The sequence below is a fragment of the Microcaecilia unicolor genome, chromosome 4 (assembly GCF_901765095.1).
Source record: "Microcaecilia unicolor chromosome 4, aMicUni1.1, whole genome shotgun sequence".
Lineage (NCBI taxonomy): Eukaryota > Metazoa > Chordata > Amphibia > Gymnophiona > Siphonopidae > Microcaecilia > Microcaecilia unicolor.
Window position 1 is genome coordinate 233,124,461 of NC_044034.1, and position 22,721 is coordinate 233,147,181.

The following is a 22,721-nucleotide window of genomic DNA, read 5'->3' on the forward strand; positions in this document are numbered from 1 at the left end:
AGCTGCCAACAACATTAAAAAGAGCTGTGGTGCGTCCTCTACTGAGAAAGAGCTCACTGGACCCAGGACAAGCTCGAAAACTACCAACCAGTCTCTAACATTCCTTTCCTGTCAAAACTTATAGAACGGACAGTCTGCAGTCAACTCAACAACTGGCTAGTAGAAAATAATTGGCTAGACCCATATCAATCTGGCTTTAGACCTGGGTGCAGAACAGAGACAGTTCTTCTGCCCCTTCTTGATGGTCTGCTCAGAAACTATAACAGGGGATCTGCCTCGACACTAATGTTGCTTGATTTCTCGGCAGCCTTCAATACCATGGATCATAATATCATGCTTACAAGACTGGCAGAAACAGATATCGGTGGCACAGTATTTACTTGGTTCAAATTCTATCTGTCAGATAGACAACAATCAGTTCTCTTCTGCAACAGCACATCATTACTTTGGGCACTGGACTGTGGGGTGCCACAGGGATCCATACTGTTTAATATCTACCTCAAGCCTCTGGCTGAGCTGCTTCAGTCAGTGGACAGAAATTTCTACATCTGTGCTGATGATGTGCAACTACTCATTCCCATTAAACCAGATCTACCCACAGCTCTGAGTAAACCGACTGCCTGCCTAACCACAACTCAGAAATGGGCAAACAACAACAAACTTTGCCTGAACCCAAATAAAACAGAGATTCTTTGGGTACCAAACACAAATGGACAAATACCCGACTTCAAAATATCTTTTAGGAAGTATGAACTCCCCCCTAAAATCACAGGTCAGGAATCTTTGGATACTGCTAGACTCATCACTCACTCTGATCCCACAAATTCAAACAACCTTCAAAAATTGTGTCTCTCACCTACGGCAGCTACGAAATCTCTCTTCATATATTGAAATGATGACCTGACCACAGTGGTCCATGCCAAGATAACATCATGACTAGACTACTGTAATACCCTGTACACTGGCTAAACCAAGAAGAGTTTTGTATCAGCTCTAACTAATTCAGAATGCTGCAGCACAACTGATAGAAGGCTGCAAGTGACGTGATCACATTACACCCTTCCTGCAAAAGCTACAACTGGATACCAGTACCTTACAGGACTAAATTTAAAACTCTATGGGCCAGATGCAGTAAACTAAACGTGCCTTTAACGACCCTTTAACAACCCTTTAACGAACAACTTTTTAACCGTGGCATGCATTAAAGGCCATTTTCCGATGACGGTAGCAGCAAACGAAAACGGAATGCAGATGAGCAAATTGTGTAGAAACCCTATTGAAATGAGATGCACTAAAGTTTTCCATTTGCCCTAACGCAGGAAAACTAGCGGAAAGCTAATGAGAGGTCTGTACCTCTCGTTGGGGCTGCCAAGCTAAAACTTAAATGTAAAAACAAAAAAAAATCGTGAAGGGGGCAAAAACGCTCGTCAGGAGCGTCCTTTATTGATGCCCGAGGTCGCCGCTGCTTCCCGCTCCCCCTGCATTAAAAAAGGGAAAAAAAAAGGATCGGGAGGGGGCAAAGGCGCTCGTCAGAAGCATCCTTTATGGATAGCCTTGCCCCCCCATTCCATAACGAATCGGTACGGAACGACTATGCATGAAGGATAGGGAATGCAAATGAGCTGTTCATTGCAGCTCACTTGCATTCACTAACCCTTCGTTAAAAACGTTGGTAATCGGCCCGTAAAGCATGCGCAGAGCAGCCAAGCGTTATGCTGGCTGCTCTGCGCATGCCACAAACGTTTAAAAAAAAAACCCCAAAAACAAACACGTCCTTTATGGACGGCTTTGCCCCCCCCCCGCCCGAGGTCGCCGCTGCTCCCCGCTTCCCCCTGCATAAAAATCAAAACTTTAAGCTGCCCCGGCCCCCCTCCCTTCCTCTCTTTCTCCCCAGTTCCACCTCCTGCCATCCTCCGCCCCCGTGCCCCGCCCCCACCGCCCCCCCTGAGGTCATCACCGCCGCTCCCCCTCTCCACCGGGCCCCCCTCCCCGCTTCCCCCTGCATAAAAATCAAAACTTTAAGCTGCCCCGGCCCCCCTCCCTTCCTCTCTTTCTCCCCAGTTCCACCTCCTGCCATCCTCCGCCCCCGTGCCCCGCCCCCGCCGCCCCCCCCTGAGGTCGTCACCGCCACTCCCCCTCTCCACCGGGCCTTCTCCATCTTACCGGGCCCACGCAGCGCCTCTCACCTCTGTGACGACCTCAGGGGGGCGGCGGGGCGGTGCACAGGGTTGGAGGATGGCGGGAGGCGGAGCTGGGGAGAAAGAGAGGAAGGGAGGGGGCCGGGGAGCTTAAAGTTTTGATTTTTTAATGCAGGGGGAAGCGGGGAGCAGCGGCGACCTCGGGCGGGGGGGGGGGGCAAAGCCGTCCATAAAGGACGTGTTTGTTTTTGGGGTTTTTTTTTTTAACGTTTGTGGCATGCGCAGAGCAGCCAGCATAACGCTTGGCTGCTCTGCGCATGCTTTACGGGCCGATTACCGACGTTTTTAACGAAGGGTTAGTGAATGCAAGTGAGCTGCAATGAACAGCTCATTTGCATTCCCTATCCTTCATGCATAGTCGTTCCGTACCGATTCGTTATGGAATTCAGTACGGAATGGCTGTAACGAGGACTTTTGTGCATCTTGGCCTATGTTTGACTTTCAAGGTCCTCAGACAAAATGGGCCAGAGCACTTAAAGAATAAGTTAGCCCTTTACACATCTTTAACACTTCTAAGGTCCTCTCAAGGATCATCACTATCTGTGCCCTCATCCAAAGAAATTGTATGATGTGATATCCGCCAGCAAGCCTTCTCAGGAGTAGCCTCCACGCTCTGGAATTTACTCCCAGAGGGGCTACATATAACTGGAGACTACCTCTACTTCAAGAAGCAGGTGAAAGCCTGGCTCTTCTCCCAAGCCTTTAATACATAGGGTGACTGACTATACACTCATTCTGCACCTGGACTAGCTTGCTATACATACTGTAACTTAGATCAGTTCCTTATCTCTTGTTTAACTATACAAAGAACTTGCCTTGAGTTTAGCTAACCAGCAAATTATCCAAACTGACTCTGTACCACACATCTTGTTCCCATCATATATCTGCTCTTGGTCCCCCAACTATATATAAAGCCATATTATAGAAAATCTTTAGCATCATATCTATGTTAGTTGAATGTTCTAATGCTTGCTTATTAGGTGTATCATTAGTATTATGCTAACATTGTATTATATCTCTGGTATTTGAATTCCAGTGCTGTTAAATGTGTATATTTTTGATACTGTTTCATGGTAGTACTATTAGTAGGTTTCAATTTACTGTTTTCAAGTTTACCTCATTTATTGTATTTATATTTATTCTTGACCATTTTACTATTGTTATGCTGTTAACAAAATTGTAAGTTTTATGATAAACTGTACCTGCTGTACACTGCCTTGGGTGAATCTCTTCATAAAGGCTATTAATAAATCCCAATAAATAAATAAAATCTTTACACTGGCTTACAGTAAAGCTCAAATTAAATCTAAGGTATTACTAATGGCTTTTAGTTTTTTATTTTGGTCATCTACTTCCATTATCACTTCCTTTGAAAGAATATACTCCTTCCAGGTCACTGCATTCTCAAAATCAGGGTCTCTTTTAGTACGGTGCTTGGCATTCAGTTGTGTAATAACCTGCCTATAAAAATGAGAAAATGTACTGCTTTGAGAGATTTTAAACAGAACTTGAAAATTCTGTTTTTTAAGGAATAATTTTTAGGGTGTTTTATATGGTTGTTGAGTTGGGCATTGTAGCTTAATAAATCCAAGAATTTCACATAGAAGTGCTAAGGGCAGCCATTTGTTTCTCTATTTAATGGAAGACTTTGATCTCACAGGCCTGGTCTGAATTTACAAGTTTAGAAAGGTGTGTTCTTTCAGCTATTAAAGCCTTAACCCTGCATTGCCAACTAGGAAGACTGCTGATCTACAGGGTGTACTCCAAAGAGTGGATTACAGTGCCACCCAGTGAAATTTTGTCATGCCACCCAGTGAAATTTGTGTCATGCAAGCATCCCAGTGGTGTGTGGGAGAGGAAACCATAACCCCCACCAACCAAAGAGAAGGCAAAAGTGCAAGAGGTCAGACACCTACATAACAGTACTTAAAAGATCACCTCATTGTCACACCAAAGCTACCCACAGCACCCCCAGACCACCCTTGGGAACTATAGTGAATGCCAGATCAGCTACAAAGAAATCCTCGGTGATCCATGATGCCATAAATGAACAGCATCTTGACATCCTGGGAATAAGTGAAACCTGGTTAGATGAAAGTGGAGGTTTACCACTGGCTGAACTATGCCCAACATCTAACATCAACCAAGACCAGTAAGACAGGGTGGAGGGGTAGCAGTCTTGATTCGGGACACAATCAAACTGCGCAGAATATCCATCCCCCAGCTACATGGATCAGAATTTCTTTTAATCCAACTTGAAGAGGAGAAACCAATCTGGCTGCTCATTGTATACAGAGCACCTCACAACAACACATTATCTGTGCAAGAACTCCTAGACCTGATTACTCAAGTGACCTTGAATTACCCTAGGCTGGTGATCATGGGAGAGTTCAATCTACACATCGAAACCCCAGATACCACCACAGCTGCCTTTCTGGATACGATGACAGCACTAGGATTTATACAGGTGACCAATTCTCCAACCCACGAAAAGGGTCACATACTAGACCTGGTATTCTACAAAGGGGTGGATATCCCAGAATTCAGGGATAACAGTATTGAAATAACACCCCTATCATGGTCAGACCATTTTCTAATTAAATTCTCCCTAAGTGACCACCTGAAACAAATGGCACCTCCCAGAGTTTGGAAGGAAATCAGAGACAAAAAAAAGCTGACCTCTGAGAATTTCCTAGAGGCCTTGGACTATCCACATGTAGATGAAAAGACAACAGTGTCAGAACAAGTTGACATCTGGAATACACAAGACCTTAGAGAAAACAGCACCACTAAAAAAGGTCTTATGCCCCACTTATAAACACTCACCTTGGTTTTCTCCAGAACTTCAGATCCTTAAACGCGAAGGACGAAAACTGGAAAGGAGATGGTACGAATCTCACCTGGATGAAGACAGGTTAAACTAAGCACATGGCAAAGTACCGCCAAGCCTTAACAGCAACCAAAAAACAGTATTTCTCTCAATGCATTGCACAGGCTGCCAATTAAACCAAGCAGCTATTCAGTATAGTAAACAGCCTACTGCAACCCCCACAACAGAACTAACCTGCCCAGTCTAAAATGAACTGCAATGATTTTGCTGCATACTTTGCCAAAAAAATTAAGTCTCCACCAGGATTTACAGGCAATCCCACCCAGTGCCCAACTAGGTGTGCACAAACTCACCCCCTCCTAACAGAGACAGATGGAACACTTTTAACCTAATGACAGAGGAGAGCCTTGACAAAATCCTAAGAGACTTTCGACCAACTACTTGCTCCCTTGACCCCTGCCCATCAAAGACAGTGCAGCAGGCAAGTATGGGCCTTTATAGAAGGTGCCACAAAAATTGTGAACACCTCTCTTTTTAATGGGCAATTACCAACAGCATTAAAAAGAGCAGTGGTTCGCCCTCTGCTGAAGAAAAACAACCTTGACCAGGACATACTTGAAAGTTACAGACCAGTATCCAACATTCCGTTTCTAAAGAAACTCTTAGAACAAACAGCATGTGTTCAACTTAATAAATGGCTAGAAAAGAGTAACTGGCTAGATCCATGTCAATCTGGATTCAGACCTGGTTATGGAACAGAAACAGGCCTCATATCCCTGCTAGATGATCTTCACAGAAACCGAGACAAGTAATTCGCCTCGATGTTAGTACTACTAGATTTCTCAACAGCTTTTGACACTGTGGATCATTATATCTTGCTAGCATGACTGACAGAAACAGGTATCAATGAAACAGTATTTGCCTGGTTCAGATCCTATCTATCAGACAGGCAACAATCCATAATGTTTGGCAGCAACTCATCACCACCATGGACACTGACCTGCGGGGTACCACAAGGATCGATACTGTCACCTATTCTGTTCAATATCTACCTCAAGCCACTAGCTGAGCTGATTCTGTCAATGGACACTCAGTTCTACATCTATGCGTATGTATGTGGATGATATGCAGCTACTCATACCCACTGAACCTGACTTAACTACAGCCTTGAATAAACTGATTGCCTGTCTAACATCAATTCAAGAATGGGCTAAACAGAGCAAACTTTGCCTGAACCCAAGTAAAACCGAGCTTCTCTGGGTCCCTAACACAAGTGGATACCTACCTGACATCAAAATCCCTTTTGGGAAGTATGAACTCCACGTCAAATCACAAGTCAGGAACCTTGGAATACAGTTAGATTTAACATTTACTCTGATTCCCCAAATCCAAGCAACCTTCAAGAGCTGCTTCTACTATTTGCGACAGCTACGCTGCCTCTCTCCTTATATCGAGAAGGTAAATCTTATTCCAGTTGTGCATTCCATGATAACATCAAGACTGGATTACTGCAATGCACTATACAATGGTCTGACTACAAAGGGCCTGCACCAGCTCCAGTTGATTCAGAATGCAGCAGCAAGACTCATAGAAGGCTACAAGTGACGTGACCACATCACATCATTTTTGCAAAAACTTCATTGGCTACCAGTACAATACAGGGCTAAATTTAAAACTTGATGTCTGATTGTCAAGTCCCTGAAAGGAAATGGCCCTGAGTATCTGAAGAATAGGATGATCCTCCACACACCACCATGGACACTAAGGTCCTTCCAAGAACTATCACTAACCACACCCTCTCCGAAAGACATTACACGATGTGATATCCGCAAGCGAGCCTTCTCCACAGTAGCCCCCACACTCTGGAATGCATTGCCTGAAAGGCGCCGCTTAACACAAGACTATCTCTACTTCAGGAAGCAGGTGAAAGCTTGGCTCTTCAACCAAGCCTTTAATGGAAGAAATAACTAACTTGTTAGTCTCACTCACACATACTGCAGCGGGACATGTTTATCCACTCCTACCCTAGCTAAGATAATATTTAACCATCTCTCTGACCTCATGTGCAACTTTCTTCAAATCAGTCACCTTACTTTCTAATTCTTCCTACTTGCTTACCCATCTATATGCTACAACTTTACCTTACCCTTCACTACCAATTATAATGTTCTATTACATATTGTGCTGACACTGCAAGTAGTATACCATTCCATACTTTGTATTGTTAGTTGAATATTTTTACTGCTGTAATTGCCTAGTGCTCATGTTAGATCTATTCTTACTGTACACCGCCTTGAGTGAATTCCTTCAAAAAGGCAGTAAATAAATCCTAATAAATAAATAAACTTTCTCTTAGTGCTCAGGTTAATAAAGTAGTCAGAAATTCTTTTTTTCTGCTTAAAATACTGTGTATTATCTGCAAGTTTTTTGATTTAGCAATATTTCATCTGCTAGTTCAATCTTTAATACTTTCTCAATTAGATTACTGTAATTCTATTTATATTGGTTGTTCAAAAGTTTTGAAGACAAACCTGCAAAGAGTGCAGAATGCTGTGATAAAGGTGATCTTTTTGTAGCGGACAAATATGAAACAATTTCTCCTTTTTTACTACAATTACGTTGGTTGCCAGTAGAGGCCATATTGAAATTTAAAATGTTAGTTTTAATCTTTCAAGCTTTTTATGGAGATGTTTTGGGTTACTTGATTGACCATCGTTCTCTTAAATGAGAGAGACAGTTGCTGTGTTTCTATCAACCCTGCAAACTCTGTTTTAGCTCCTGATGCAGCCTCTAGTGAGGCAAAATGTGACCACATCGGGATATTTTACAGAGTGGCACAAGTAAAGCCTTTTTATCATATTAGATGTGTGTTCTGCTCTTTTTTGGACTGCATTCTGCATTTTGTTCTCTTCTGGTGTTTCTGACTAGAGCAGTAGGAGTATTCCAGCTAGCATATAGCTGTGTCATTGGAGAGAGGATGCTAGTCAGCTGGATGGTTATATCATCAAAGAAATTCCTGTTCTTATACAGCCAGCCCCACTGCCGGGCTGCCAAGAATGCTATTTGGCCTGGGGACATGCTTCTATCTAAGGGGCCTTTTTATTAAAGCTTAGTGTGCACTAATGGACATTGGCACATGCTAAATGCTATGGTTTCCATTTTATACCTATGTTCCATGTGACACTTACCACACACTAATATCCATTAGCAAGTGCTAAGCTTTAGTAAAAGGACCCCTAAGGTTCTTCAATGCTTATCTCATGCCTTCTTGATTTCTATTGATGGTTTGGCTTCCAGCACTTCTAACTGGGAGTCTTTTTCAATATATCAAGTAATTAAATCTACACTCTTGTCATAAAAATTAACATCAATGATATCTCAGTGATTTTTATGGTGCACCTTGTGTTCCGTCATCATGCAAAGACAGATATCTTTCTAAAACCAGAACCCATAAAAGCTAGGTTTTAGCATTTATTACTTTTTATTACCCCTGATACATTTTAAAATGAGTCTTGAAAGTAACAGCATTTCATACACTTGTGAGCTGTAACTGGATGTTTTATGCTTCTTATTTTGTTCGTGAATTTAAAGGTTTTTATGCAGCAGAAACAACTTTCAGCAAAGCACAAATAGCTGGTGTTCATGGCTGGAGAGGTTTTAACAGCACAATTCCATAAAAATGAATCGTACTGTCCTACGAATGCAACAGTCTGTGATGGCACATCTTGCCTGTTGCCTCCAGATAACTTCAATGCCATCCTGAACACAGTGTTAAGTACAGTTCTTACAATTATGCTGGCACTGATAATGTTCTCCATGGGTTGTACTGTGGAAATTCAGAAATTCTGGGGGCACATAAAGCACCCATGGGGTATCCTAGTGGGCTTCCTCTGCCAGTTTGGAATAATGCCTTTGATAGGCTTTATACTAGGACTTGCCTTTAACATCCATCCTGTTCAGGCGGTGGCGGTGCTGATCACAGGTTGCTGTCCCGGAGGAACTGGATCCAACATCCTTGCTTACTGGGTCGATGGAGATATGGACTTAAGGTAAGAAAACCTGTTTCTGCATGCTTTATATACACGATATCTTAGACTAATAACAAAACGTATGCAAATATTGGATTTGGATTTTAGATTTACTTTTACTAAGGTACGCTGGAAAACAGGCTGTAGTAGTGTAGGCACGCGTTTTGAGTGCGTGCAGGTCCATTGTTCAGCGCGTCTGTAAAAAAGGCCTTTTTTTTTTTTAACCAAAATTGGACGTGTGGCAAAATCAAAATTGGTGCACGTCCATTTTGGGTTCTGAGACCTTACCACCAGCCATTGACCTAGTGGTAAGTGCATAAGTAATGCCACACTAGGAAAAGACCAAGGGTCCATCGAGCCCAGCATCCTGTCCACGACAGCGGCCAATCCAGCCCAAGGGCACCTGGCGAGCTTCCCAAACATACAAACATTCTATACATGTTATTCCTGGAATTGTGGATTTTTCCCAAGTCCATTTAGCAGTGGTTTATGGACTTGTCCTTTAGGAAACTGTCTAACCCCTTTTTAAACTCTGCTAAGCTAACTGCCTTCACTACGTTCTCTGGCAATGAATTCCAGAGTTTAATTATGCATTGGGTGAAGAAAAAGTTTCTCCAATTTGTTTCAAATTTACTACACTGTAGTTTCATCGCATGCCCCCTAGTCCTAGTGTTTTTGGAAAGCGTGAACAGACGCTTCACATCCACCCGTTCCACTCCACTCATTATTTTATATATCTCTATCATGTCTCCCCTCAGCCGTCTCTTCTCCAAGCTGAAAAGCCCTAGCCTCCTTAGTCTTTCTTCATAGGGAAGTCGTCCCATCCCCGCTATCATTTTAGTCACCCTTCACCGCAAGTCTCATGCGGTAACCATGCGGTAATGACCTACGTGTGTCAAATGCCACTTGGACGCGCGTATCAGACGTATGCCAAACTTGAAAATACCACAGGAGCTACGCGGTAGCCAGGCGGTAACTCCATTTTTGCGTATGTTGGGCACGTAGACGCTTATGCAGCTTAGTAAAAGAGCCCCTAAACTTGTGCTTAAGGGGCATTACAATTCCGGTACAGGAGGCATTTCCTTGCCCCAGAGGGCTTCCAATTTAAAGGACCCTTTCACTAAAACTTAGTGCACGTGCTAAGTGCCATGTGGACCATAGGTATAAAAAGGACTGTGCAGCAGCATATAGCACACTCTAATGTTCGGTAGCATACGATAAGCTTTAGTAAAAGGAGCCGTAAGTTTCTACTTGAAGCAATAGAATGTGAAATGACCTTCCCTGGGGTGGGGGAAGGGGTATCTTGAACCCTATAAACTAAAAAAAATAATTTAGAAAATGAAACACATACTTTATATATTCATATCATGTTTTATATAATAGGTAGATTATGGATCAAAATTAGTCATTTTGCTAGTTAGAACAGGTTTAAACATCCTGGAAGACAGGACTGACTGCACTCTTCTTTAATGATGCAAAACACAAACAAGTCTAAACATTTATTTTAGTTTTCAGAAAGTAAAGAAAATATCTTTAATGAATGAACTGTTAAAAAAAACTTTTAGATGCAATTTTCTCTTGAGGAAACAAGTTCTGCCTATGTCCCAACTTGCCATATTAAAAGAAGCTAGAAATAGGCCTGTAATTGCCCAGTTGTAGTAATTTCATTTTCGTATTTTGCTTGTAGAATAAGATCATCATTTCTTTTAAGTTTATGTTTATCCTGTGAGAATGAAAGAGCAAAGTAGGAGTCACTGTATCGTAACTTTTGTCATTTGCAGTATCAGCATGACAACTTGTTCCACACTTCTGGCAATGGGGATGATGCCACTATGCCTCTTTATATACACAAAAAAATGGGTGGATTCTAGCTCAATCAAAATTCCCTATGACAGTATAGGTAAGTGTGCTTACATTCTCTTTAAGTATGTTAACAAAGCTTCAGGAAGGCTACACTCTGGAGGTTGCAATGTGAAAAAAGAAAGGGATTTGATTGCATAGTATCCTTTCCCAAAACCACTTCCCAATAAAGACAAAAATGTTCACTGATATCAGGCTGAACATTTATACCAGCATTTCAACTATTAAGCATCTAGGATCATGATGCCTTAAGGAACGCAGAGAAGAGTGTATTTCAAAATATTTAGGATCACAGAGTGAAGCGACAGTGGGTAGAGTCACACTCAAACTAAAATCTTCAGGTTTGATAGCTCTAACATTAAGGTTCTATAGTCCTCCTCTGGTTGACTCCTCTTTCAAAAACTGTGCATGATCTAGATTATGGTTCCATATTAGAGCCTTTCATTTTTTCCACATTATCTTACAGCACACTATCTAATTGCTGATCATTAAAGGTTCAGCACCAAAATGGGACAAGCATATGAAGAGTAAAGTATCCCTTAGTACATATTCCACTTTTCAAAGCATCGTATAGCAGTAATATGATTACAAAAAACATAAAACAACCAAATATAAATACGGTAAAATACCACAAAAACCAATACATCCCTAAAATTATATTTTTTCTCAAACCTCCTGTGAGGAGTGGGAACTATTTATATACTACTGTAAGCATTAAAATAGTACTGCAAGGTGTACACAGGCAGCATAGTACAGATAAACAAGAGACATTTGTAAACTCTGTGGAATGAGAACTGTACGGTATCCAGACCACAGCCAGACAGAACAACAAAATATGTATTTAGGGACAACGAAGGATAAGATTTAAATCCTGAAAGGTCATGGAGATTAGAGATAGTAGCTACTTTACTTATATGGATACATCTTAGGGTTAAATGGCCATTTTTCTCAATGGAGGAGGGTGAATAGTGGAGTGCTGCGGGGATCTGTACTGGGACATATTTATAAATGATTGGAAATTGGAATGGCAAGTGAGGTGATAGACCTTAGGAAATTGGAAGACTGGGCATCCAAATTGCAGATGAAATTTAATGTGGACAAATGGAAGGTGATGCACATTGGCAAGAATAATCCAAATCATAGTTACCTGATGCTATGGTCTACCTTGGGAGTCAGCACCCAAGAAAAATATCTAGGTGTCATTGTAGACAATACACTGAAATCTTCTGCCCAGTGTGCAGCAGCGGCCAAAAAAGCAAACACGATGCTAGAAATTATTAGAAAAAGGGATGGTAAATAAGATTGAGAATATTATAATGCCTGTGTATCGCTCCATGATGTACCTCACCTTGAGTGTTGCATTCAGTTCTGATCACCATATCTCAAAAAAGATGTAGCAAAATTAGAAAAGGTTAATAGAAGAGTGACAAAAATGATAAAGGGGATGGAACTCATATCAAGTGAGGAAAGAGGTTAGGGCTCTTCAGCTTGGAAGAGAGATAGCTGAAGGGAGATATAACTGAGGTCTATAAAATCCTGTGTGCTGTAGAATGGGTAAAAGTGAATCGATTTTTTTTACTGTTTCAAAAAGTACGAAGACTAAGGGACACTTAATGAACTTACATGGAAATACTTTTAAAACAAATAGGAGGAAATATTTTTTCATTTAATGAATAGAGCTCTGGAACTCATTGCCAGAGAATTTGATAACAATGGTTAGCGTATCTGGGTAAAAAAAAAAGTTTGGACAAGTTCCTGGAGGAAGAGTCCATAGTCTGCTATTGAGATAGACATGGGGAAGTCAATGCTTGCCCTGGGATTAGTAGCATGGAATATTGCTGCTATTGTGTTTCTGCCAGGTACTTGTGGCCTGGATTGGCCACTGTTGGAAACAGGATACTGGGCTGGATGGACCATTGGTCTGACCCAGTATGGCTGTTCTTATGAAAGGGGAAAGAGAGAGGAGGCATTGGATGGAGGAGTAGCCTAATGGTTAGTGCAGCGGGCTTTGATCCTGGCAACCTGGGTTCGATTCCCACTGCAGTTCCTTGTGACCTTGGGCAAGTCACGTAACCTTCCATTGCCCCAAGTACAATAAACTTAGATTGTGAGCCTGTATATAATGTGTACAGTGCTGCATATGTCTAGTAGTGCTATAGAAATGATTACTAGTAGTAGTGGAGGGAGGGAGGGGGAGGGAGAGAGAAGGCAGACACTGGATGGAAGGAGAGGAGAGAGAGAGGGCAGATGCTGGATGGAAGGGGGGATGGAGAGCATTTGCTGAATGGAAGGGGGCAGAGAAGGAGGGCAGATGCTGGATGGAAGGGGAAAGAATAGAGTTAGACACTGGTGAATAAGAGGAAGTGAAATAGGAGAGCCAGGGTGAGGGAAAGAGGTAGTAAGCTGTACATAGACACAGTATAAATAGAGAAATTGAAGACTGGATAGTAAGAAAGAATTAAACCTGGACAGATACTCAGAAAATAGATTGAAGAATGCTGAAAGTAGAGAGAAAAAATGACAAATGAAGAAGAAATCCTGGAAAGAGAGTTACAAGAAGACAAGGTAAAGCAAAAACCAGAGTGAGGAACCACAACACTATTGGAAAAAGTAAATGGCCAGAGAACAAAAGTAGAAAAAAGAATTTTACTTTTGGTTTACTATAAAATAGTATGGCAGCTCTGTTAATGTTAACAAATATAAATAACAAAGTAGAAATAAGGTGATATATTTTTATTGGACTAATTTTAATACATTTTTGACTAACATTTGGAGACTAAAACCTCCTTCCTCGGGTCAGGACAGGCTACTATAAGCAGTATACTGTCCTGGGCTGAAGAAGGCGGCTCTGGCCTCTGAAAGCTAATTGACAAATCTATTTAATCCAATAAAATGGTATCATCCAACTTTCCATTTTTTGTTTTATTTGCATTCATTAATTTGTAATGTAGTGATGGGAATAAGTTAGTTTTTGAAATTTACATCTGCTATCTTTATATTTTGCACAGTACACGGGGAAATGCATCACTGTTTCTCATTTTCTGGTGCTGCACTGTATGCAGGGTCTGGGGTCTTTGGGGATTATGTTTAATGGTTGTCTACATATTTCTATTTTCTAGTTTGTGGTTACTTATTTACACTGGGTTAGGGTCTATCTGTGTTCTGCATATGTGAAAAAGATATAGTTTTCTGTTAGCATTGACTGTCCAGAATCGATCTGGATGGAAGGGGGGAAAGAGAGAGAGCAGACACTGGATGGTTGATTGCGGCAAAAAACAACGAACAGAAAAGGAAAAAGACATTATGTAGCAGAGTGTGGGAACGCCTAAGAACATTGGAACATTTACAGGGAGGGTGCGCCGCAGTCTAGAAATAAGAGAAGCGGCATTGTACCACCTGAGACCACGAAAGCGGTCATTGCAAGTCACGAGGCAGCACAGAGGCGGACCATTGACTCATAAGCTAAGTACTTGAACTGTAGTAGTTACAATCTATTGTTTCATTAAACAGCGCTATGGATACATCTCTATGGGCGTCTATGTCCGAGAACGAGTACGTGAAGGGGCGGGACAGACCGTATTTTCGAAAAAATTGCCACCCATCTTTTGTTTCGATAATACGGTTTGTGCCTGGCAAATGCATCGGAGTTGTGCGGATTTGAGCTGTGCGGTTTCGTTTTTCAGCGATAATGGAAACCAAAGGCGCCCAGCTCAAAAACGAACAAATCCAAGGCATTTGGTCATGGGAGGGGCCAGGATTCGTAGTGCACTGGTCCCCCTCACATGCCAGGACACCAACCGGGCACCCTAGGGGGCACTTGTAACAATTAAAAAAAAGTCAAATACCTCCCAAGTCCATAGCTCCCTTCCTTTGGGTGCTGAGCCCCTCAAATCCCCCCAAAACCTACTCCCCACAACTCTACACCATTACCATAGCCCTTATGGCTGAAGGGGGGTACCTACATGTGGGTACAGTGGGAGGCGGTTTGGAGGGCTCCCATTTACCACCACAAGTGTAATAGGTAGGGGGGGATGGGCCCGGGTCCACCTGCCTGAAGTCCACTGCACCCACTAGCAACTGCTCCAGGGACCTGCATACTGCTGTGATGGAGCTGGGTATGGCATTTGAGGGTGGCATACAGGCTGGAAAAAAAAGTTGTTAAAGGTTTTTTTTTTTTTTGGTGTGAGGGGTTAGTGACCACTGGGGGAGTCAGGGGTGATCATCCCCGATTCTCTCCGGTGGTCATCTGGTCATTTAGGGCACTTTTTTGGGACTTGTTCGTGAAAAAAAGGGTCCCAAAAAAGTGACCTAAATTCGCACTAAAATGCCTTTCTTTTTTCGATTATCGGCCGAAGGCGCCCATCTCTTCTTAGCCGATAAACACACCCCAGTTCCGCCTTCACCACGCCTCTGACACGGCCCCGTCAACTTTGTTCATTCCCGCGATGGAGTGCAATTGAAGATGCCCAAAATCGGCTTTCGATTATGCCGATTTGGGCGCCTTTGCGAGATGGGCGCCTATCTCCCGATTTGGGTCGAAATCTGAGCGCCCATCACTTTCGAAAATAAGGCTGATAGTATGTCAAAGTCTATTAGGATTTGAGATTGATTGATAAAGCAAACACAAGAGTGATATTCTCTACATGAGGCAATTAGTGCTTGCTTAGGTGCAAGACACCGGACAGAGTGAATGAGGGAACACATCCAGGTATTTTAAGCACGGCATATTGTTTATTTTAGAGCACATGAGGGTTATTGCTCACAAGACATAAAAAGACTAAAAACAGTGGAGATATTCTATGATCATAAGTACATAAGTAATGCCACACTGGGAAAAGACCAAGGGTCCATCAAGCCTAGCATCCTATCCACGACAGCGGCCAATCCAGGCCAAGGGCACCTGGCAAGCTTCCCAAACGTACAAACATTCTATACATGTTATTCCTGGAATTGTGGATTTTTCCCAAGTCCATTTAGTAGCGGTTTATGGACTTGTCCTTTAGGAAACCGGCTAACCCCCTTTTAAACTCTGCCAAGCTAACTGCCTTCACCACGTTCTCCGGCAACGAATTCCAGAGTTTAATTATGCGTTGGGTGAAGAAAAATTTTCTCCGATTTGTTTTAAATTTACTACACTGTAGTTTCATCGCATGCCCCCTAGTCCTAGTATTTTTGGAAAGCGTGGACAGATGCTTCACATCCACCTGTTCCACTCCACTCATTATTTTAAATACTTCTATCATGTCTCATCTCAGCCGTCTCTTCTCCAAGCTGAAAAGCCCTAGCCTCCTTAGTCTTTCTTCATAGGGAAGTCGTCCCATCCCCGCTATCATTTTAGTCGCCCTTCGCTGCACCTTTTTCCAATTCTACTATATCTTTCTTGAGATGCGGCGACCAGAATTGAACAACGGCATTATAACATCCTCACACCTGTTTTCCATACCTTTCCTAATAATACCCAACATTCTATTCCCTTTCCTAGCCACAGCAGCACACTGAGCAGAAGGTTTCAGTGTATGATCGACGACGACACCCAGATCCCTTTCTTGGTCCGTAACTCCTAACGTGGAACCTTGCATGACGTAGCTATAATTTGGGTTCTTTTTCCCCACATGCATCACCTTGCACTTGCTCACATTAAACGTCATCTGCCATTTAGCCGCCCAGTCTCCCAGTCTTGTAAGGTCCTTCCCCACCCCCCACATCCCACCTTCTAACTTGTCTTTGAGGTCACCCACGACAGGCCCCACAGCTTTCCTTTTCCAGCATCTCAACTCTGGCCTGGTTGGATCTCTCTCTGACTTAACTGACCTCCCTGTCCAGCACCGTCCTCCCTCCTTGCCCCTCATGCAGGACCTCTCTCCCTCCTTGACTCCTTGATGTAGCACCTTGCCTCTCAATGCAGCACCTTTCTCCCTCCTTGCCCCCTGATGCAGCACTCCTCTCCCTCCTTGCCCCCATGCAGAACTGTGCTCCCTCATTCTCAAACTCCCCCAGCCCAAGTCAGCACCTCTCCTTCATTTTCAAACCCTATCCCCAGTATTTCCCCTCATTCTCAAAGCCACAACCCTAGTCCAGCACCTCTCCCTCATTGTCACACTCCAGCCCCAGTCCAGCACATCACCTTCATTATAAAACCCCTAGCCCCAGTCCATCACCTTTCTCTCATTCACAACCCCCCCCCCCAATCCAGCACCTCTCCCTCAATGTCAACCCACAGCCCCAGTCCAGCACCTCTCCCTTATTCTCACACCCCATCCCCAGCATCTCCCCCTCATTCTCACCCCACCCCAGCATCTCCCCCTCATTCTCACACCCCCATCCCCAGCATCTCCCCCTCATTCTCAAATCCACAGCCCCAATCCAGCACCTCTCCCTCATACTAAAATCTGCCCCCCCCCCCCCATCCCACCTTCTAACTTGTCTTTGAGGTCACCCACGACAGGCCCCACAGCTTTCATTTTCCAGCATCTCACCCCCTTCTGATGCAATTTCCTGTTTTTTTTGCCAGCAGGGTGGGATGCAGTCGAGGGAGTGAAGTTGTATCAGAGGGGGCAGGGCGCTGGAGAATAAAAGCCACAGGGGATCTCAGGCATGAATTTGAAGGTAGGATAGGGGGCAGATTGAGACTGAGGTGGAAAGGTGTCAGATCACGGATGGGCAGGAGAGGGGGAGATATACTGGACCAGGGAAAGTGGGAGAAATGGCGGACCATGGAGAGAGGTCTGGTCCCTGAATACATCTGAGGGCAGCCGAATGGGTGTTAACTTGGTGGAGGGGGATCCCTGCAGCACGCCTAGGGAGCAGCCACAGCACACCAGTTGTGAAACACTGCTCTAGCAGTATATGCGCAGGTGCTTTTCAGTGGGGGGTTTTCATTCTTTTTCCCTGGTCCCTGATACACAGAATGATTGTGTTTTTCCTGCGTGGAATACATATGCCTTTGGTAAGTTAAGGATCATGTTAGTTTTTATGAAGAGACAATGTAATTTTAAAATCTTATCGTATCACTGCTACTGCTCTCTGTAGATTCTACTTCTGCATTGTTGTGTGTATGTGTATGTGTGTGTGTGTGTGGGGGGGGGGGGGTTAGTTTAAAGCTTAAAAGATCATGTAGACTTTATACTCTTCCACAATACCATTCCTTCTGGCACAAGCACTGGGCTATAGTATCCTGTTCAGGAGTGTGTTTCTGGTTAAACCTGTCTATAAAGAATACAACTGGACAAACGAGGAGAGCTCCGCCTTCTCTGTGACACCCACCTATACCCCCCACCAACACCACACATATTTTAGGACCGCTGTCTGAAAGGTCAATTGTGATTTGATGTTCTGGTATGTAAGAAAAAAATAAAGGCCCTGAACCCAGTGGCGTAGGAAGGGGGGGGGGGGCGGTGGGGCGGTCCGCCCCGGGTGCACGCCGCTGGGGGGTGTCGGCGCCTCGCTGGTTCCTTGCTCTCTCTGCCCTGAAACAGGTTACTTCCTGTTCCGGGGCAGAGAGAGCAAGGAACCAGCGAGGCGCCGACACCCCCCAGCGGCGTCCACTCAGCGGATTCGCCCCTCACCACCTTCCACCCAGGTATGTTCTCGCGGGGGGGAGGGGGTTGCGCTACGGAGGGGGGAGGGTGCGTCACGCTGCACCCGGGGGGGGGGGGGGTGCGCAGCGGCGACCCGCCCCGGGTGTCAGCTGCCCTCACGACACCACTGACTGAACCTTTTACACAGTTTATGATTTTTATTTTTATTATGATATGATACATCAGTTACTATTGCCTTTTCATATGTTTTATTTAATGACCATAGTCAACAGTTCTATGCACTATCTCTTTCCAATGTGTCCCAAATTCTAAAATAGGTACAACCATATTAAGAACTACAGACTTTTGTCAAAGGAATCAAGTTTTATTTCAAGTACAATTCAATGGACATAATTTATATAATCTTGCTCCTTCAAATAGTTTGCCATACTATCTAACTTTTCAAAAGAATTAGGCACTGTTTTTACATTTTCAATGAGGTAAATGATGGTGATAATAGTTTATATTTAAATCTATTTTATTGACAAAAATAACAATACAAACCAATATGAATACACATATACGGTGTCATCATACAAGAATAACAATCTTCTAACATTCCCATAAATGTCAATAATTTTTTTAATTCTCCCCCCCCTTCCCCGTTATATTTATCAATTTTCCTTTTCTCACTTTTATTGGGTGATAATAGTTTAATTAAAAACCATCAGTATTTTTATTTTATACCTAGCTATCAGAATGACGCCTAGAATATGCTCCAAACACAGTCTCCACAAAGTACCCATACTTTCTGCGCTTTTACATCAGGGTGCCATTTCAGGCATGTGTGCTGGCTTAGCCCCCACATATCTGGTACACAACCATGACAGTCTTTTAGCCACGGCCAGGGGCCAGCAGCGCTGCATAATGCAGTAAACCACTACTCGTACCAGGGCCGGCTGAACCCGGTAAGCGAGGTAAGCATGGCAGGGGGGCGCCAACCTCTGGAGGGTGCCGACACGCTATGCTTACCACCGCCGCTTACCTCAGCTCCCAGACCCCGACAGCAGCCCAGCCCTCAATTTCCTCCGCCGGTATCCGCGCCGCCCTGGGGGATTTAAATCTTGTATTTATATTTACCTCCGACGTCGCAGCAGCTGCGCAGCATCAGTGAAAGTACTGCCTGATGTCTCTAGTCTTCCCTTCACTCGTTCGTTCCCTCTCAGTGTCCTGCCTTCTTCTGACATAATTTCCTTGCGAGGGCGGGACACTGAGAGGGAACAAACAAGCGAAGGGAAGGCTAGAGACATCGGGCACTGCTTTCACTGACGCTGCGCAGCTGCTGCGACAGAGGTAAATTTAAATACAAGATTTAAACCAGAGAAGAGGGCGGGCAGGTGGACATGGGAGCAGCAGGGCAGGGGAGAGAGGAGCATTAATCGATGGACATGGATGGGAGGGCAGGGCCCAGGGAGAGAGGAGAAATTGCTGGACATGGAGGGAAGGGCAGGGGAGAGAGGAGAATTACTGGATATGGATGGATGGAGAATCCTGGTGGTTTGTGTATTGGGTCTGTGAGTGCTTTCTGGGAACTAAAGGACCACTGGGAGTGTGGCCTCCAGTAACCTAGAAATCACTGGGGATAATTTGAGAGTGGGAAACTCGCCCAGAGGTGGTTGTGACTCAGTCGGTGAGAGGAGGGTGCTAGTGTATAGCACAAGTGGCAGGTGCAGGCGGACCTGAGCTGTGATGGGGATAGACCCTCTAAGTGGCCGCGGGGTAACCCCAGACGGGTGGCTAGGCGTTTCATGACAACAGGTCCATAAGCCATTATTAAAATGGACTTGAGGAAAATCTACTGCTTATTTCTAGGATAAGCAGCATAAAATGTATTGTACTGTTTTGGGATCTTGCTAGGTACTTGTAATCTGGATTGGCCACTGTTGGAAACAGGATGATGGACCTTCAGTCTCTCCCAGTATGGCAATTCTTATGTACATATGTGTTTAACTCAAAAAGAAAAATAGGCACAAATCCCATTCACTCAACAGAGTTGAAAAAAACATGCTAACCATCTCACCCCATTACCTACTTTTTTTTTTTAATCAAGAAGGGGTCCTTTTCCTAAGGTGCGCTGAAAAATGGCCTGCAGTTGTGTAGGCGTTTGTTTTTGGCATGCGCAGAATCATTTTTAAACGCACCTCCAAAAAATGCCTTTTTAAGATTTTTGCCAAAAATGGACGTGTGGCAAAATGAAAATTGCCGTGCGTCCATTTTGGGTCGGAGACCTTACCGCCAGACATTGACCTAGTGGTGAAGTCTCACACGGTAACTGGGCGATAATGACTTACATGCATCAAATGCTACTTGGCGCACGTAGATAGTTTACTCACATTCAGTAGATTTTCAGACGTTCATGCCCCAAGGCAAGAGGCTTCGTAGTTCTGAGTGCTGCAAGGGTGGATGGAGGTAGAAATCTGAAAAAAAGAAGTTTGTTACAGAGGTGGGAGGGTGATTAAATAGATGAAAGCAGTTCAGAAATGGGGTGCTGGATTTGTGCAATAGCTTGTGAGAAAGAATGAACAGGGTGAAAAGATGAGTTTTCTTCATGGGAGCAGAAAGACAAGTGCTGTGGTGGCAAGATGGAGAATGTGCCTCGTGGAGACAGGAAGGTTAAGAATCGCCCCACACAAGTCCAGGGAAGGGGAGGTAAAGGGACAAAACCTGCCACTAGGTAGCAGGAGTGGTCCCAGAGGGTAGCGCTCGATTGGAGAGAAAGGTCATACCCTAGCTGACCCATCAGGACAAATATAGTAAGAATAATCGGGAAATAACAGTAGGTAGACATCCAGAAGGGAGGAGGTCTTTGTAGAAGAATAGACCACTAATAACACGTTTTATACAAACAAGCAGGAGTGATTGCATTACATGTTAGACTACATTACACACAATCATTGCTCATATCTTTGTAGTGAGTGACTGCAGCATTAAAAATCCTTAGACGTGAGAACAACAGTAAAGGCATTAAACACATTTTAGGAGCATGCACATAGCTCTTGGATCTGCTGTTCTCCTGCCCCGGAACAGGAACTAATGTCAGAGGGGGCAGGGGACCAGCAGAGCCAACAGCCATGCGCCTGCTCCACGCACCCCCTTGGTGCCTGCACCCGGGGCGGACCACCCCCACTGCCACACCCTTGGTACACTACTGCCTAGGTGGGAATTGTTCAGGGAGCAATAGGTGGGTGGGAACTGTCCGGTGGGAACTCGATGGATACCATTCTACCAGACCTGTTTGTGACCTTTGTTGAGAACCTTTACTGTGCTTCAAGAATTACAGTGCAAGAGAAAATCAGTAAGAAACTCATGCACCGAAAAAACATGTAATACGATCATTTGAATTCTTTTTAAATTTATGGATGTTTCTTTATTTCAGGCATCTCTTTGGTAGCCCTTGTAATTCCTGTTGCAGTTGGCATTCTTGTTAATCACAAATGGCCAAAGATAGCTAAAGTTATCCTGAAGGTAAGACTGAAAGCTACAATATTATAGAATGTTAACATACATTAATGTGATCTATTTATGACCTGTCTTCTTCATCAAGGACTACTTTAAAAATCCTGCCATCAGAATTTCTCACAGTCTACTTCCTTATACAGAATACCGGGAAACAGGTTGGATAAACTGGTTGATATATTTTGTCCTCTTCAGCATTAATCTACCCCACTTAATCCAAGATTTTTCTTACTGTGCTACCATGTACAGTGGGGGAAATAAGTATTTGATCCCTTGCTGATTTTGTAAGTTTGCCCACTGACAAAGACATGAGCAGCCCATAATTGAAGGGTAGGTTATTGGTAACAGTGAGAGATAGCACATCACAAATTAAATCCGGAAAATCACATTGTGGAAAGTATATGAATTTATTTGCATTCTGCAGAGGGAAATAAGTATTTGATCCCCCACCAACCAGTAAGAGATCTGGCCCCTACAGACCAGGTAGATGCTCCAAATCAACTCATTACCTGCATGACAGACAGCTGTCGGCAATGGTCACCTGTATGAAAGACACCTGTCCACAGACTCAGTGAATCAGTCAGACTCTAACCTCTACAAAATGGCCAAGAGCAAGGAGCTGTCTAAGGATGTCAGGGACAAGATCATACACCTGCACAAGGCTGGAATGGGCTACAAAACCATCAGTAAGACACTGGGCGAGAAGGAGACAACTGTTGGTGCCATAGTAAGAAAATGGAAGAAGTACAAAATGACTGTCAATCGACAAAGA

General features: G+C 43.8%; 2 protein-coding genes across 5 annotated transcripts in view; one reads left to right on the forward strand and one right to left on the reverse strand.

The window, feature by feature from the left end:
• SLC10A2 (solute carrier family 10 member 2) overlaps positions 1 to 22,721 on the forward strand; it is a 63,992-nt gene that overhangs the window by 22,721 nt on the left and 18,550 nt on the right. For 3 of the 4 annotated variants that reach the window (XM_030201327.1, XM_030201329.1, XM_030201330.1), the window contains exons 2-4: positions 8,620 to 9,077; positions 10,838 to 10,956; positions 21,870 to 21,958. In XM_030201327.1, the coding sequence (XP_030057187.1) occupies positions 8,671 to 9,077; positions 10,838 to 10,956; positions 21,870 to 21,958 (615 nt within the window). In that variant the 5' untranslated portion in view covers positions 8,620 to 8,670. Of the gene's footprint in view, positions 1 to 8,248; positions 9,078 to 10,837; positions 10,957 to 21,869; positions 21,959 to 22,721 lie in introns of those variants that run through there. The other variant, XM_030201328.1, reaches the window with a different exon arrangement.
• The window catches only part of NEPRO (nucleolus and neural progenitor protein), a 108,879-nt gene continuing 96,672 nt past the window's right edge, over positions 10,515 to 22,721 (reverse strand). The window contains exons 9-10 of the mRNA XM_030201325.1: positions 20,827 to 20,910; positions 10,515 to 10,779 (exon numbers count right to left, since the gene is read on the reverse strand). Of these exons, the coding sequence (XP_030057185.1) occupies positions 20,829 to 20,910 (82 nt within the window). The 3' untranslated portion in view covers positions 10,515 to 10,779; positions 20,827 to 20,828. The remainder of the gene's footprint in view (positions 10,780 to 20,826; positions 20,911 to 22,721) is intronic.